At 42.6% G+C, this 18491-nt stretch overlaps 1 protein-coding gene across 1 annotated transcript; it reads left to right on the top strand.

Annotated features, from left to right (window-relative positions):
* The first annotated feature begins 1520 nt into the window (after positions 1-1520).
* WHAMM (WASP homolog associated with actin, golgi membranes and microtubules) lies at positions 1521-16592 on the top strand. The gene is made up of 12 exons (XM_063448992.1): positions 1521-1578; positions 1620-1699; positions 1739-2438; positions 9344-9517; positions 10112-10262; positions 11153-11322; positions 12465-12630; positions 13232-13404; positions 14611-14697; positions 14821-14916; positions 15069-15465; positions 15973-16592. Exons 3-12 carry the CDS (start codon positions 1881-1883, stop codon positions 16248-16250), a joined length of 2250 nt encoding a protein of 749 aa, XP_063305062.1. The 5' UTR covers positions 1521-1578; positions 1620-1699; positions 1739-1880; the 3' UTR covers positions 16251-16592.
* Positions 16593-18491: the final 1899 nt, after the last annotated feature.

Genomic DNA, 18491 nt, shown 5'->3' with positions numbered 1-18491 from the left:
GCTTGGAAGAAATCCTCTCAATTGTTCATTGTACCTTGGGGTTCTCGCAAAGGTGAAGCCGCTTCAGTCTCCACTCTTCCTGGACAGTTTCTGCTATTTCCAGGGCTTGTAGAGCGAGAAATGTTCCTGTCCCCAAAAACATCAGAGCTCATTCCACAAGGTCCATTGCTACTTCATGAGCTGCAGAGTCAGGAGTTCCTGCAGAGAGCATATGTAAGGCTGCCAATTGGTCATCTTTAAAGACCTTTGTGAAACACTACAAAGTGGATATTGCTTCTGGCTCGGATTCAGAGTTTGGCCTGTCGGTCCTGAACTCCTTTAATCCGCATAGCTGATTTCTATATTAAACTATTATTTGTAGCATGCATTTCCCTCCCTGTGTTATTATTGCTGAGGGAATCCCATATGTTAAATGCTGCCATGATTAGCCAGGAATAGGGAAAATGTATTCATACTTACCGTAATTTTCTTTTCCTGGCTATTATTCATGGCAGCATTTGGTTTCCCACCCTCTCTTGGATTTTCTTCTTGTTACTTGACTGAGGTGTGATGGCTGATGGGGTTCCTATTATACCAGGGAAAGGTATGCTCAATTGTTTAATTGTTTGTGTTTCCTGTGCTGAGGGTTAGAGGGAGGAACTAAACCCATATTTTAAATGCTGCCATGAATAATAGCCAGGAAAAGAAAATGACGGTAAGTATGAATACATTTTCCCTAATGTGTGTGTTTATATAGTTTGTATATTGTATTTTTGTAATATTGTACCCTATTGTAACAATGCAATGTCGGGCACGCGGACTAAATAAGGAGCAGCCCCATGAGGTTTGACTGAGCCAAGTGGGTGGTAAGTATAGCGCTTGCGCTAGGGGTTAAATGCAGGCTAGGGCATCTTTCTGAGGGACTTAAACAAGGGTTGCAAGCCTCTCCTCAGATCCAGTGCCCCCTCATGTACCGGAACGCGGTCTCTGGTCTTCAGGAATGTACCAGGTCTGCTTTTAATAGCTTAAAGTTCACCTGATTGCAGGAGCTGTTGTTTCATGCGACTGTTCGGGATGCGGTCAGGACCCACACCCCTAAATAAAACATTTTGATTGAAATAGTTTGCTTGTGTTTATTTATTTATGTATCACTTTGATTGCAATATTCAAACCTCATGTTTTGTGGACAAAGATCTAGCACACTTGAAAACGAGCCAAATCTTAATGTATCCATTCTGGTAAAATCTATTATAAATAAATAAGGTGGGTTTTTTGTGTGTGTGTGTGTGAAGACAGAACACTTTCACTGTGACAGCCATAGATCTAGTGTCACACCTGAGCCATGTGTTTTGACAGAAGGAGCTGTGGGAGCTTCAGGCTGTCACCGCTGTCACATGCTCCTGGCTGACATTACTCAATGTTTTATTATCAGAGTAGCCAATGCCGAGTGTCATGGAAAGTACCGCGTATCTCCCCCGCCCCATACCCTGTATAAAGGTCATGTTTACTGTCTGAACACGTGATCAGCTGATGTTATAAATACACTTGGTCAGTGACAACCACAACCAGCTCCAGGGGATCAAACAGGGGGAGATAGAGGTACCCAGGAGGGAGAGAGCGGATCTAAAACCTGAATAAAGGCAGAATCAGAGAGAACGCCGGGTCACGTGACAGTTTAAAGGTCCCGGGGCTGTCACAGATCACGTGACTGACTGAAAAGGTCCCGGGGCTGTCACAGCTCACGTGACTGACTGAAAAGGTCTCAGTCCAAGTGCTTCCCGGTTACAGGGCTGAGAGCTCCCGGGGGCCCCTCGCTGAGAGCCCGACGCCGTGAAATCCAGGGGGCCCTTCGCTATGAGTTTCCGGTGGCCCTAAGCTGTGAGATCTGGGGGCCCCAGCCCATGGAGTGTGAGCGGATGGACAGCCTGGAGGGCTGGGTGGCCGTGCGCCCCAATGCCTTCGAGGAGGCCGAGCCGTACAAGCTGGGGTTCATCGTGGCCTGGAACCACGTGGAGAGCAAGTTCGCCGTCACCTGCCACAACCGGACCGTGCAGCGCCAGCGGGGGCGGCGGGAGCCGGGCGGGGAGCAGAGCAGCTGGGCCGGACTGTACTCGGTGGAGGACCTGCAGCACATCCACCGGCAGCTCAGCTCAGTGTGCGGCCAACTGGAGCCCTGCTTCCCCGGCCTGCCCTCCCCGGACCCCCCGGACAGCCTGTGGACGCTGCTCTTCCCCGGCGCCCCGTCCTGGCATGGCTCCCGGGAGGAGCTGGACGGAGTGTGCCGGACCCTGGAGCGCTACCTGGGCACCGCCATCGAGCAGTGTGGCCGGAGGATCGTGCTGGAGCTGCTCTTCCCGGACCACGAGGAGGACTGCGAGCGATACTTCGAGAACATGCACGAGTTCCGCAAGAAGAGCCTGGAGGAGCAAGTGACCCGGGCCAAGGAGGAGCTGCGCACGGTGCGGAGCACACAGGGGCCACAGCATGTGCCAGGGCACAGCTACAGCTCCCAGCATGCTTTGCTACTCTGAGGGGCAGTAGCTGTACCCCAGTTACCCCTGGGATAGGTACAACATGTTGACACTCCTGCTGGGGACTGCAACTCATGTGGTGATCAGCCAGCAACATGGCTCTCCTGAGCATTATAGTAGTTATAGTGCTTCACAGCATGAGTGTCAAAATTAATCATAAAATATTTTAATAAGTACTGATGTATTGTTTAAAGTTTGATTGTTAAAATTAACCTTAAAGGGAGAGATCTGCAGTTTTGTATAGAATGTTCAGAAAATCCACATGTAGCACAGAGGGACAGAGTACTGCTCCTTTTTAGTAAAGGGATGCTTCTACTCTTACAGATGGGATTGACATCTTAGTTTATTCAGCTCTCTGTCCTAAAGAAATGGAAATATGTTCTTTGCCCCTACCACTCACACCATGTCAGTAAAAAAGTCTTCTTTAATAAATATCTAGAACCTGCCATGTTGACATGTGAGCTGTAAAATATGTATTTTCCACGGAATGTGAACATGAGTGAAGTTGCAATATATTGTCTGTTTCTAAGAAACCAACTTCCTGTTTGTAATCCATTTTACTTTCAATATTTACAACTAAACACGTGTTTTTTTGTTTTGTTTTTATCCATTTAGTTTGCTAATAGACATTTCATACAAAGTAATACATGTAGAAATAATTCAGATGACCAAAAAACTCCCCTTTGAAGTCCTTGTGGCACAACCCCTTGAACTCTCACATAATCAGGAAGTGGCTCACTAATGATGAACTGTTAAAAGAGCAATCTAAGCATTGCCACTACAGCTTGGTGTTGTAGATCTGGGGGAAAGCTGATATGGGCAGAGGGTCAACTCTTAAATCGATTTCCCTGAAGTGGTGCTTCACTTTACAATGAAGTGATTTTGGTGCTTAGTGTAACATTAAAGAGGAACTGTCACACTATCCCAAATCTTTAAATTAATCCATGATGATGATCATCATTTGAGATTAATTAAATCCGCCTTTTCAAACCCATCTCTGCTAACATTGCTGTTATTTATCGTCCCCCCTGGTTCCCCACTTCTCTTCCTTGACCACTTTGCTTCCTTACTTCCTCTACTCTAACATTCCATCTGTAATTCTCGGAGACTTCAACATTCCCATTAACCCACCCATGACCCCAGCAGCCTCAAAACCACTTTCTATTACCTCCTTGGGCTATCACAGTGGGCTAATTCCCCCACCCATGTAGCGCGCAATACTCTAGACCTTATTTTCACTCCTGAATGTACAGTCTCTAACATCTGCAACACTCCATTTACTCTCTCAGATCATCATTTCCTATCATTTGCTCTCAATAACCCCCTCAGCCTAACCCTATAAACCTCAAGCAGCTGTCAGCTGATATCGATTCCCAACTATTATCCATTCCTGCTTACTCATGCCCCTCACTAGCTCTCTCCTCATATAACTCTACCCTCACCTCAGCCCTGGACGCTGCAGCCCCTCTCCAAATACGCACCTCTAGGAGGATAGTCCCCCAACCATGGCACACTAAATCAACACGCTACCTGCAGAGATGTTCCCGTTCTGCTGGAGGAAGGCCCACACAGTCAAACTTTCTACACTACAAATAATCTTGCGTTCATACAGCGCAGCCCTTGCCCCCTTGCCCTTGCCCAACAGTCATACTTTTCTTCTCTTATTAGCTCATGCTCTCGCAATCTCAGGCGTCTCTTTGATACCTTTAACTCTCTACTTTGCCCTGCTGCGTCCACCCCCAAACTAACCTTACAGCGGATAGTTTTTCATGTTACTTTACTGACAAGATTGAACAGCTAAGGAAAGAATTCTTACCACCTTGCCCCTCACTTTCTCAACCACACCTGATCATGCCTCTCCAACAGGGGCGTATTAGCCGCGAGGCATACAAGGCATTTGCCTTGGGCGGCATTTTCCAGGGGGCGGCAAAAAACGCCGCCCCCAAATGCCCAGGGCAAATGCCTTGTTAGCCTCGCGGCTAACCGGCATGCTGGGCGGTCGGGCGGCGCGGCCGGCGAGGGAGCACTTCCAGAGGTGTGTTTCCCTGGTGGTCCAGTGGCTGCTGGGCGGCGCGGACGGCGAGGGAGCACTTCCTCTGAGCTCTCTGCTCAGCTCCCTCGTGCGCCGCCCGCAGAGTGAGGCTGGGAGCCGGAATATGACGTCATATTCCGGCTCCGCCTTCCAGCCTCACTCTGCGGGCGGCGCGCGAGGGAGCTGAGCAGAGAGCTCAGAGGAAGTGCTCCCTCGCCATCCGCGCCGCCCAGCAGCCACTGGACCACCAGGGAAACACACCTCTGCAGAGGACCCCCCCCCCCAGCATTCCCAAAGGTAAGGAGGCTGGGGGGGGTGTTTAAATAAATAAATAAAAAATGTTAATGTGGGTGAGTGTGTGTGTCTGTGAGAGTGTGTCTGTGTTAGTGAGAGTAATTCTGTGAGAGTGAGTCTGTGTTAGTGAGAGTAATTCTGTGAGAGTGAGAGTGAGTCTGTGAGAGTGAGTCTGTGAGAGTGAGTCTGTGAGAGTGAGTCTGTGAGAGTGAGTCTGTGAGAGTGAGTCTGTGAGAGTGAGTCTGTGAGAGTGAGTCTGTGAGAGTGAGTCTGTGAGAGTGAGTCTGTGAGAGTGAGTCTGTGAGAGTGAGTCTGTGAGAGTGAGTCTGTGAGAGTGAGTCTGTGAGAGTGAGTCTGTGAGAGTGAGTCTGTGAGAGTGAGTCTGTGAGAGTGTCTGTGAGTGTCTGTGTCTGTGAGTGTCTGTGTCTGTGAGAGTGTCTGTGTCTGTGAGAGTGTCTGTTAGTCTGTGAGAGTGTCTGTGTCTGTGAGAGTGTCTGTTAGTCTGTGAGAGTGTCTGTGTCAGTGAGAGTGTCTGTTAGTCTGTGTGTGTTTGCCTGTGAGTGTGTGTGTATGTTAGTGAGTGTGTGTGTCTGCTAGTGAGTGAGTGTGTGTCTGTTAGTGAGTGTGTTTGTCTGTTACTAAGTGTGAGTGTGTCTGTTAGTGTGTGTGTTTCTGTTAGCTAGTGTATGCGTATCTGTCAGTGAATGTGTGTGTGTGTATTTAGAATGCGGGGCGGGGGGAAGGGTTGGGTTGGGTGGGGTGGCGCGGGAGGGGGGCGCCTGAATTTTGTCCTGCCTAAGGCAGCACAAAACCAGAATACACCACTGCTCTCCAACCCTTCCGACCTTCTCCCAGGCTATTAAACAAGAGGTGGCTAAGCTTATCCTTTCCTCTCACCCCACCTCCTGATCCTGTCCTGTCTCACCTTGTCAGATCTCTCTTCTTGTCTCGTGCCCTCCTTAACACACATCTTCAACTGCTGTCTTTCTTCTGTCACTGTCCCTGCTGTCCTTAAGCATGCTACTGTAGTACTCATCTTTAAAAAAAAAAAAAAAAAAAAAATTCTTTTCAAAAAATGTCTTGACCCATCCTCCCTTTTAACTATCGTCCTATATCCCTGCTCCTTTTTTTCCTCAAAGCTTCATGAAATACTAGTCTTTACCCTTCTGGCCTGCTTCCTCAACTCCAACTATCTCCTTGACCCTCTTCAGTCAGGCTTCCGCCCCCTCCACTCTACTGAGACTGCCCTTACTAAAGTCACTAGCGACATCACAGCTAAATCCAAAGGTCACTACTCCATACTAATTCTTCTTGACCTCTCTGCTGCCTTTGACACCGTTGATAATGTTCTCCTTCTTCAAACTCTTCAATCACCCAGTCTCTGTGACTCTGTCACCTCGTGGTATTCCTCCTATATTACCCAATGCTCATTCAGTGTCTCCTTTTCTAATGATACCTCCACCCTTCATCCTGTCTCAGTTGGAGTCCCCCAAGGCTATTTTCACTTATGTTTGCCAAGAGAGGCAGTATAATTACCTCATTTGGATTCCAATACCACCTGTACACTGATGACACCCAGATATCTCTCCTCGCCGGACCACTCCCCTGATGTCCTGCAATGTGTCACCTCTTGCCTTTCTTCTATCTCTGATTGGATGTCCTCATGCTTTCTGAAACTCAATCTTACCAAAACAGAACTTCTTGTCTATCCTCCTCCTCCTAATATTAATCCTCCTCTCTCGCTCTCCCTTCAGATTGGTGGTACCCATATCAGCCCATCCTTACAAGCACGTTGTCTTGGTGTTACTTTTGATTCTGGCCTCACCTTTGAGCCTCACATCCAGTCTGTTGTCAAATCATGCTAATTCCTCCTAAAAACATTGACCACATCCGCCCCTTTCTTACTCAAGATGCTACTAAGACTCTCTCCTAATTGGTCTACCCAATAGCCGTACTGCCCCGCTACAGTCTGTAATGAATGCTGCCGCCAGACTGATTTTTCTCTCTAGTCGTTTCTCTCACACCTCACCCCTCTGTCAGTCCTTAGATTGGCTTCCTGTATCATACAGGAGTCAATTCAAAGTGCTAACCCATACCTGTAAAGCACTGAACAATTCTAGCCCTCTTATCTCTTCACAGATCCGCAGGTATGCCCCTTCTCGGTCTCTCTGCTCTGTCCGTGACCTTCTCCTGTCTGCTGCTTGTACCCGTACGGCCCACTCATGCTTGCAGGACTTCTCGCTGGCGGCTCTCTTCCTATGGAATAGCCTGCCTACTGCCATCAGACTCTTCCCTAGCCTTCAATTATTTAAGATGTGCCTTAAAACCCATCTCTTTAGGAAAACTTATGGCCTCCCAGAGTAACCTCTACCTCACATACCTGTCTCTTGCTCTCTCCTAAAGGGCAACACTCTACTCTCTCCTCCAGCTCTGCTTCACTCCCACCTAATTTGATTGCTATTTCCTGTCCTAATGTGTTGTATACCCCACCTCCTATAGACTGTAAGCTTGTTTGAGCAGGTTCCTCTTCAACCTATCGTTCCTGTAAGTTTTCTTGTAGTTGTCCTATTTTTAGTTAAATTCCCCCTCTCATAATATTGCAAAGCGCTACAGAATCTGTTGGCGCTATATAAATGTTGATAATAATAAGTGGGAACGCTAGGAAGAGGGGAGTACCACCCAGCTACTCAGGCCTTAAATCTGAAATTCACTTAGGATTCTCGCGTTAGTAAATAACCTAAAAGTGTTCCTTTAAGACCAGCTCTAAGTAACACATTTCTGAGATCATTTAGACATTACTGGTATTGCCGTGTGCAGGATTAGAAGGGAAGTCAGACAAGTACCTTCATAATATAGAGATCACTTATATCACAATTTCCATTGCTATAGATTTCACGAGCATCGTGTGTCTCATTGCTACTCCATAGGTTTGTGTGCGAGAGCACCGATTGGCTTCATCCAATGTTCTTGTACAGCAGCGCATGCAAGATAGCCTTCAAAGTAAAAACCATTATGCCACAAGTATTTTTTAATTTAAATGGTCCAGTCTTAATTTCCCCTTATCAGCTCCAGCCTGTGTTTTTCCTTTAATTTGTTTCCTATAATATTGTCTATATTGAGACTTTCTTGCAATTATGATTCCCCTTGGACATGAATCTGGTCATCTTTGGACATCATTAGTGAAAGTGCTAGGGAAAGATCATTCGTACCAACAAATGCTTTAATTGCGTCATTCTCAATTAACCAGAAATCTGCAGGGGTGTTACTAGGTGACCAAAAGGCCTGCAGTGTCAGCTCAAGCGTAAATTTTTCAGCCTCTCCCCAAATCCCACTGTACACTGTGCTCTATGTCCAATTCTAACATGTTAAATGAGTCATGATAAGGCTCTGGCTCTGTTATTTGCTGAAGTGAGAACTTCCGTGAATTTCAAATGTAAGGCCAAAATAGCCAAACTAAACACCGTATTGATTTGGATGATTTTTCTATATTTGCTATAATTGCCTAAATTGTTTAATTCATTTTGAATTCCCAGAAAATTGCACTTTTAGTGAATAACCCTGTAGATCTTTGAATTATTTCAGAATATTTCCTAAACCACTATTGATAACTTTACGCCTGCTATATTAACCCAGTGTTGCAGCATTTAACCTGCACCAGTACCCCCCACTACTGTACTGTATAAGAAACTTCAGATATGGAACATTAAATTGGCACTGCCACAAATTAGATCATTGGCGGTGTTATTTCTCTCTAAACATAAAAAGCTGCCAAAATCATACTTTTTCAGGACTCCAGCCTGGGTCAACCCCCCCCCCCCCCCCCCCCACCCCCCAGCAACACAACTGAGCTATTACATTGTATAAATGGTTCTCTTGACACAGCAGCTGTCTACATACAATATGTGACAGTGCACATTTGTGGTATTGTAGAGAGAGTAATGATCATCTTTGTTGCCTGTTAGTTAGGTCATTTTAGCAGATCCCCATTAATATGTTTGTTTTTATATTAGAAGTTTGCTCATACGGTTGGAGCATCCCCATGCGCTGTCGACTTTTTTTAGAGCTTCCCATGATATAATAATTCCATGTTGTGTGGATACTAAGATCGGTGTGTTCTTTACTGATGCAAATTAATAGACACCAGACAGGTATATGTACTAAAATGTGCATTGCTTGGAAATTAAAGAGAATTTTAAAATGTATGCAAAATATCAGTCATGGCTGATTTGGATAATTTTTCCAATTGAGCTATTTTGGTCGAAAATTAGAAATGTAATTTTAATTTCAGAATTATACTCTTCAGTGAATATACAACTCTGCGTATGTTGTAAATTACTGTAGCAGCACCATGTTCCCTATCTGGGTAACTGGCAAAAAAGCTGATTATAGTAAGTAATATTTGTGAATGGCACGCAGTATTTACGAGTATAAATAATAGTGATGAATTATGCTGGCCAAGAATGACTGTGGTGAAATCTATTTATATACTTGCTTTCCCTCCTCTTAGATTCTTCATCAGCACTTAAAGTCAGACAAAATGATGTCTTTGCTCAAACTTTATGAAGCAGAAGACGAGGCGTTTATGGAATTAGTTACCGTGGCAACCCAATTCTACCAATATCAACTGCAGCCTTTCAGGGATATGCGAGAGCTGGCAATATTATACAAGCTGGAAATCCTGGTAGGGAATTATTTCCTTTTATCTGTTATTATTACGCTTTTCTATTGGAAATCCTTGTGGGTTTTTGTTTACAGAGCAGTTTGAACCAATTATAGTCAGAATGATTTATTAACTCTGGCTTGCTTTTGTTTAGTGCCTGATCTACTATGCAAGCCAGGCCTTCCTTTTCTCATCTTTGGTGTATTTGTGCAAAATCTAAAAATCTTCCAGCCATGACAAGTGTTCTTTCAGACTGGTGTGCAATCAATTGCTTTATTTCCCCACTCTCTTAATAGAAGGTATCACTTTTATTGTGACTAACCAGTATTCAGTATTGTCAGCGGATAATGTAGTGTACTTGCAAACCCTTAAAGGTAGGTGTGAAATGCAGCAGTAGTAAATTGAATTGCACAGCCCAGGAGCCCTGCCATCTCAATATGTACATATTGTTTCATTTTATCCCCATGCTGGTGTAGGTATACATAGTGTTTTTTCAGTGACCTGTTCTGTGAGCTCAAGGACATATATGAACACACACTGACTTGTTGTATTTACATGCTCTGCAAAACACGTTCCGTGTTGATATTCTGTGCATTTGTAACTTTTGTTTCCTAGAAATCTCTGGAAATGGATGATTTGGGACCTAAAAGAATTGAAGCTCTGCAGAAAGAGGCAGATAAGTGGAATGCAAGAGCAGAGGAAGCCGTGTGCTCCATACAGACTGTGACTGTAAGCTACTTCAAAGAGACTTCAAAAGCCCTGGCAGGTAGGACGATTTGAGGGGTTTCTGACTTTTTGTTTAATTTATTATTGTTTCTGATTTTTTCCATCTAGTTAAGCTGCAAACGATGTGGTATGAATTTGAATGGGATTTTTATAGTTTCATTATTAAACAAACACTTTTTAATTTATTTTATTTTTTACTCCAACCGTTTGGTAGATGGGAAAAAATGTTTTTTGGGTTTTTTTGGCACACTTTTGGGGGGTTATGCAAAAGCTAGCTTGTATTATATGCTCAATTAATTTCTGCAGCTACTGTACACCCTCACCTTTTGTGCGCAGCACAGACAATCCCATCTATCCTAGACATTTTCCCATCAGAGAAAAAAACAAAAACTGACCAATCATACACTTCCCAATGAGCTTTATTACAGTCTATTGATACGTGTATGAATAGCAAACACTGAGATCAGGGCAGCACCTCAAATCCATTTTGAATTATTTTTCAAAGTAAGCAAGGCAGGAAACTCTCTAGGCTATCAGACAGCCGGGAATGTTTAACAAAGGTGTCTTATAAAAGTGCACATTTCTCCTCCAAGGGACAGAATTTAATACTATAACCCTTCAGCAGATGTGCTTGGAGTGTTTCAAAATCTTCTCTATCACACTCTCACACCCATTTTCCTTGTGAGCCTTTCTATTTTAGCAAGTCAAAGCCAGACAGACATTCCCAGTTAAGGCAAATAGATTTTGTAAATTATCATTTTGGTAAGACCTTTCAAAAACTCTTTGCTGTGCCCTGCAGTTTAGCATTAAATTTGATCTTTTTATTCTGGCTTATAGACAACAAAGAAGCCTTTTGTGCTCCATATATGGAGTGCTTTACAGTATCCGTGATTTTACTTTTTTTTTTGTAATACATCCTTTCCTTAATAGCAATGCACAAACAAATGGAGCTGGATGCTAAGAGGTTTGGCCAAACCACGTGGGCCTCTGCTGTGCCGAGGCTGGAGAGGCTAAAATCCATGTTGGCAAAGGAAACGCTTCAACATATGAGATCAAAGGAGCTCTGTCTGAACCAGAAGAGGGCAGAGATCAAGAAAAAGGTAAAACACATTATATAAGATGAAGAAATAGGCTGCACTGCTAAAACACACATTTCATTTTTTACTTCTTTTACATGATGCATAGATGGGGTAAACTCTGAAAACTGTGAACTATAAAGTTTTGACTTCGGTTAAAGGATAGCCCTTCTTCAATTCTTGTTGTGATGTCATTTGTTAAAACCTTCATATACATTTAAAAGAGAGTCAAGCATTACATGGGATAAAAAAATAATTATATGATATTATTAGTGTTTTGTTGGCACACTTTCCATAGAAATTATGGTTTCCCATTAATACAACTTTTGGATAAAGTGTGTCTACCTCAAAATATATTGTTTTATTAAAGGAACACTATAGTCACCTAAATTACTTTAGCTAAATAAAGCAGTTTTAGTGTATAGATCATTCCCCTGCAATTTCACTGCTCAATTCACTGCCATTTAGGAGTTAAATCACTTTGTTTCTGTTTATGCAGCCCTAGCCACACCTCCCCTGGCTATGATTGACAGAGCCTGCATGAAAAAAAAAACTGGTTTCACTTTCAAACAGATGTAATTTACCTTAAACAATTGTATCTCAATCTCTAAATTGAACTTTAATCACACACAGGAGGCTCTTGCATGGTCTAGCAAGCTATTAACATAGCAGGGGATAAGACAATCTTAATTAAACAGAACTTGCCATAAAGAAAGCCTAAATAGGGCTCTCTTTACAGGAAGTGTTTATGGAAGGCTGTGCAAGTCACATGCAGGGAGGTTTTTACTAGGGTTCATCAACAAAGGGATTTAACTCTCAAATGGCAGATGATTGAGCAGTGAGGCTGCAGGGGCATGTTCCATACACCAAAACTGCTTCATTAAGCTAAAGTTGTTCAGGTGACTATAGTGTCCCTTTAATGTAGCTTGCAGAAATCTTCTTTTGTTTTGAGATCACATTATTGCAATAATGTTATAATAATCCATAGGTTTTCCAGTTAGTTTTTTTACCCCCCCTAAGTCTGTTTCAACAGTTTATATAACATTAAACATCTTCTGCACTACTTATACCCAGAGATGAGTAGTATTGTAGTGTTTTTTTGTTTTGTTTCTCCCCCCCCCCCCCCCCCATGTATAATTTAAATTATTGCATGCTTGAATCTACAGATGGGAAACCTCATTGAAATGGAGGATGCCATGGTGATGGTTGATGAGCTGGAGTTACGCTTTTATGAAACGCAGTTAGAGCTCTATGATGTTCAGTTTGAGATCCTCAAATATGAAGAGATGTTGCTTGTGGCAGAGCTGAACTCGCTGAGGAGACAAATAAAAGGTGAGTGGTTCATTCACCCTGAGCTGTGGGATGGAGTTTATGTATAACCACATGTTTGGAAAAAAACAAAACCAACCGGCAGTGATGGTTACTATGGATGTTTATTAATTCTATGTCGAAAGACCGTGCGATTGTCCTGGTGTCATTCCTCTTTCTTACAGGGTGTTTGCTTGTTGAATGATAAGTCATTGGTAATAAAACACTAGCTGAAGACATGTAGGAAGAATTATGTTGTTTAGCTAATGACCAGGTACTCTTCGTTCTGTAGATCAGTGACATTTGACTTGTAACTCTTCCGTTGTTGTGGAACAGCACCTAGTCTGATGCGTGGCTTTAGACACACTCCTATAGCTTCTCAATTGAGCTCCAAGCTTGATCAGTTTTGTCATTGCAGGAGCTGCTCAGTTAGTGTGCGCACACAACACATTGCCCTGCCCCTCTGGTCAGCTAGTGCTGTGTGCGTTCTCGGAGCACAATCTAGATGTCACTATATAGCATCACAGGGTAGGTGTGTGAAACTGGACTATGGTGCTTGGAGGGTCCTTTCTAATATTAATATTACCATCTTCAATACAGAATTCCATATTGTATATTGTTTCAGAAAAGCAAGAAGAGGTTATTTACTATGATACTTGTGAAGACCCACAAGAGCTGCAGGTTTACGACCAGTCGCAGAACAATCTCTCGTCCATGACACTCAAGAGAAAGGCCCAGCAACTAGAAACCAAACGAGGAAATATCTGTGCAAGGCGAGCACTTCTGAGGAACAAAAAAGTATGTCCCTGTTTTCCATTTAGCATTCACGAATTTCTATTTAATGCCATTTCATCAGTGATTTCAAGTGTCTATTGGTGTGCTAGACTGATAATCTTCCAACAGATCTTGCTTGTCGTTCTGAAGAATAGCAATGAGGTTTGCACACACTGCTTTATAATGGGAATGTGACATTTTGTCTGCGTGAACTGATTTAAATACTACAAAAAGCAACAAAGCCTAAAATAATAAAATGACCGTGATCTCCTCCAAAACAATGTTTTTGTTTTTGATAGAAATGTCAGATTTTTATTTAGAAAATTTGTCAGGATCTGCAGCTGTTTCAATTTGAAATCTTCCATGAGCAGCTAAGAGAGTTAGTTTTACGGGAGGATTTTTGTTTACTGAATGTTACATAGTAGTCAAGGTTAAAAAAAAAAAAAAAGACACAAGTCCACCGGGTTTGATCTTTGAAGCAGGACATTGTGTATTTTCAAAATAATCCACTTTTACAATTAAAAAAAATAAATTGGTTCAAACTATTTCCTGAGCACATTTGCTACAGTTTAACCCCTTAAGGACCAAACTTCTGGAATAAAAGGGAATCATGACATGTCACACGTCATGTGTCCTTAAGGGGTTAAAGACATTATTGTGAGTTTTATTTCTGTTGAGCTTGTTGTAAGCTGTTTCACAACTGACTTATTGATGTGGAGCGATCTGATAAACTGCTATAAATTCATACATTGCTATTATAGGATCTCTGTGATACAAACACATAAGTGCTTCCACACTACCTTTTTTTAAAAATTTTTAAATTCATTTATTTTTTGCCATGATGCTCTGATGCCAAGACATACCAAACAATCTGAACTCCTTTTAAGAAAATGACTAGGGTAGAAAATAGGAAGGAAGAATTTGAAAGTCTAAATATTAAAATGGTTACCCATGAAGGACATACTCAAATGCGACATGTCCTTTAAGCTTCCTATCTAACCATTTTTTTTTTCTCCTTACATCAAACGTGACATTCTGGGGTAGGAGATATTGCTTATCTATTATTGCGTTCCAATAGTGGTAAACCAGTCTATTGTGGTTTAAAAAAAAAAAAAAAAATAATGATAATGACTAAAAGATACAGTGTAATCCTGAATGTTTCTCTTTTTATTAAAGAAGAATCAAATAAACATTGTTGCAGTACATCATTTTATTATGTTTTGTTTAAAGGACCAGTGTGTGGAAACGCAGGAGCTGAAAGCGAAGCAGTTCGAAGAATCGCAGAAGCGCCGTTTTCAGCATCATTCTATACAGATGGTGGGTACCACGAGGGATAATATTTCACTTTGTCTTATGGCTGCCCCAGCACTGCTGTACAGGTGTCTAAACCATTCAAAGCCTGTGTGGGAGCCTTTATAACAGGTGTTCATTTCTCAATAGAAACGAGACCAGAAGAAAGAAGAAACAAAAATGAATAAAGAATGGTTGGATCAGGAGCGTCAGAAGACTTTACAGCGTTTAAAATCCTTTAAAGATGTGAGTGTTAAAGCCCATGCATTGAAGCTGTGTGTGCCTGATCCATTGAGAATGAAACGTTTTCATTGTGAATGAATGAGTTCACGGGAAGGAGGGGGTGAGATGATTGATTTGAGTAATACATCTGACTGTAACATTTTTCTTTCTTGTAGCGAAATGACTCACAGTCTGTATTAAAGACATCTCATATACAATCCCGTTTTACTTGTAAATCACAAGGAATAAATAAAGCCATAAAGCAGCCACGTGACCCACCAGATATAGCGGTGCAAATTTTTGTTGCAAAGACTGGACCTGAACCTGGATTTACGAGCAATGAAAACTGTAAACCAGAACTGCACTTTCCTCCACCCCCAACACTGCCACCTCCACCGCCGCCACTGCCACCACCTCCACCGCCCCCACCACCTCCACTCCCTGCCCTTCCCTTGCTACATAATGTTCCACAGACCTTTAACCCAAGGCACAATGAACCTCATATGTTAAGTGACAAAGCTGAACATGGCGTGTCTTCAGTAACACACAAAATGCCTGTGAACCAATATTCAGGTAAGCTATGCTACATTATAGCCATAATACAAACTTCTATTGCTCTTTCCTGAAACATTGTATTCTAAGAGAAAGCATCTTTGAAAGATTTTTCACCATTCTGTTGGTGGTATGTTTGATCACCTCATTCATAACCTCTCCCTGTTTTGGAACATGCCAATAGCTCTGATTTTACCTGGTAGCGGAGTGCAGGTAATTAACTTACCCAGTTTCTCATAAAGCAGATTAAATGACCTCACCCTGTCTCTGCAGTTAATGTAATAAGTTATTTTTTTTTAAAATGGCTTATTTGCCCTTTCAGCAATCCGTTAGCTATTTGCATTCTTGTACAGTTGTATTTTTATGTTTTAGTAACAGACAGGGTGATCCAAACCTCTTCTTGAAATCTAGATATAGTAGCATTCTTTTTACTTCTACAATTTTCCCCCCATAATGTATTGAATTATCCCTATTTTGAGTAAGGGATATATATGTTCAATTAGCTAGTTATGCATGTTTTTTTTTTAGGTTCAATGGAAGAGGTATTGGCTTCACTGAAACGCGGTGAAAATAATCTTCGTAGGGTGGAACAGCCATTGCCATCTATGAGTGATGCTCGAAACAACATCCTGAGTGCTATTCGACAAGGAGTCAAACTTAAGAAAGTTCAAAGAGACAAAACTGACAAGGAGCCGGCGAATGAACTTGAAAAGAGCATTAAGGCTGCCATGTTGAGAATGAAAAAGGTGTCCGCAGACTCGGATGATGAGGAAAAAGAATATGTTAGCGGCGAATGGGATACTTAATGGGTCATCCAATGAACTACTGATAATCATATTCAACCTCATCCCCACCATGTCAACCTGCTACTTTCAATTAAATGTCACTGCTGTGTTGTGATGCAGCTTGAATGGACTGCTCATTATATATTTTTATGTATTTTAGAGCATATCGAATTACATCTATTTTTTAGGTAACTTTTACATTTCTGGCACTGAGTGAGCAAAAACACTACTTTTTATATATTTTACTTAACTGCTACCTGGCTTAATTTAATAAAAAGAACAAGTGTTCTTTTCATAATTGTTATTTTTCTGGTATTTAAACAAACATTTTATATTGGTGTGCCCATTACAAATGATAAATTTGTGCCCTTTTCTGTTCTCGTTGTCTTTTGCCCTCTGTGGTCCTAGTGTGCGTGAGTTCACTCTCGCGAGATCTGAGCGTTGCTGGCAAGAGCTCCCCGGGTCCTCTCCTGCCTCCCTGCCTGTGGGCTGGTAGATCTCCCTCACCATGGAGGCACACAGTGCAGGCCGCTGGGATTAGGGTGTGCCCAGGCACACACCGTGCGCACGCCTATGCCTGATCTATACACTAAAACTGCTTCACTAAAGGGACCCTATTATCACCAGAACAACTACAGCTTAATGTTGTTGTTCTGGTGAGTATAATCATTCCCTGCAGGCATTATATGCAAACTCTGCCTTTTCAGGGAAAAGGCAGTGTTTACATTGCCCCTAGGGACACCTCCAAGTGGCCACTCCTCAGATGGCCACTGGAGGTGCTTCCTGGCTCAGGGCTGCACAGTAGGCAGCTCTGCCGTTCTGCGGACACGCTGAATTTTCCTCAGAAATGCATTAATTGCCAATGTCACCAAGGGGGTGGGACCAGTGCAGCGGACTCACACGGCACTGGAAATAAGGTGAGTTTTTCATGCTTTGAAGGGGGGCAAGCCACCTTAATGGTGGGTTTAGCACTATAGGGTCAGGTATACATGTTTGTGTTCCTGACCCTATAGTGATCCTTTAACTATACTTGATTTAGTACTTAGTGTTTCTTTTAAACTGTGGTGAACTGAAAACGGATTATTAGAATTGAGGCTATAATATTCACAATTTGAGCTATTATTTTCCCTACTCCACTCCCCCTCCTCCATGTGCATGTGCTTTGTTCTCTGGAAGTGGTTGGGGGGGGGGGAGAGGTTTTTTTTTTTTTTCTTAACCTGCTTTGTTCTCCTTACTACAGAAAATATTTTAATAGCATTGATTCAAATGAGGAAATGTCACCATTAGAAAAATGTCTTTATCTTTTAAAAATGTAACCGTTTTAAAAGTTGTCCCCCCTCCCCCCATTGTTTAAGCAAAGCTCTGCCAGTGGTGGATCAAAGTTCCGTTGGAATATCTAGTTCATTGACATGTCTTCAGTCCGTAATTTAAACTAGATAAATTGACCTGTACTGCTATATCAAAATTCCCATATTCTTCTGCAAAAAACAATGATGTTAATCAGTGGAGCACAAGCGGTTAAAAAAAAAAAAGTTGTCCGCTTATTCACTTATAATTCCTGCTGCCTGTCATAGTCCCAGTCTCATCATACCCGCTTAAACCTTCCCAGAGTCACCACTCACTCATCTAGGCCAATTCAACATGATGCTAATATTTAAAGAGGACCTGTCTTCTAAATGTTCTATGTCAACACCTTTATATGTAAACTGTGTAATTTACATATGTAATATGTAAAAAATTTTTAATCATCCAAACACAAGCCAGAGGACCTTGTAATAATTTAAACGATCACCCTCTTACTAGGTTAAAGTGGCACGGTGACCAAAAATGTGAGTGTTTGATTAAAGGACCACTATAGTGCCCTGAGGGTGCCCCCACCCTCTGGGTCCCACTCCCACCGGGCTGGATGGAGAGAAAGGGGATAAACTCTTGCCTTTCTCCAGTGCTGGGCTCCCTCGGTGCTGGAGACTCTCCTCCTCCTTTCCCTGTCGTCTGCATGAGCGGCAAGAGCCGCGCGCGCTTTCAGCCAGTCTCATAGGAAAGCATTCTCAATGCTTTCCTATGGACACTGGCGTCTTCTCACAGTGAGAAGCGCCTCTAGCGGCTGTCAATGAGACAGCCACTAGAGGCTGGATTAACCCTAAAGTAAACATAGCAGAAAGGGTTAATCTTAGGTGGACCTGGCACCCAGACCACTTCATTAAGCTGAAGTGGTCTGGGTGCCTATAGTGGTCCTTTAAGATAAAATCTCTACTCATCTCA

The sequence above is a fragment of the Pelobates fuscus genome, chromosome 3 (genome assembly GCF_036172605.1).
Source record: "Pelobates fuscus isolate aPelFus1 chromosome 3, aPelFus1.pri, whole genome shotgun sequence".
Taxonomy (NCBI): domain Eukaryota; kingdom Metazoa; phylum Chordata; class Amphibia; order Anura; family Pelobatidae; genus Pelobates; species Pelobates fuscus.
Note: the sequence above shows the minus strand (reverse complement) of the source record. Positions and strands in the feature narration are given on the sequence as shown.

Coding starts and splice junctions, on each gene's coding strand:
- WHAMM (XM_063448992.1), top strand. CDS start 1,881: ATGGAGTGTGAGCGGATGGACAGCCTGGAGGGCTGGGTGGCCGTGCGC. Junction 11,323..12,464: donor GGGCAGAGATCAAGAAAAAG/GTAAAACACATT, acceptor TTGAATCTACAG/ATGGGAAACCTCATTGAAAT. Junction 12,631..13,231: donor GCTGAGGAGACAAATAAAAG/GTGAGTGGTTCA, acceptor ATATTGTTTCAG/AAAAGCAAGAAGAGGTTATT.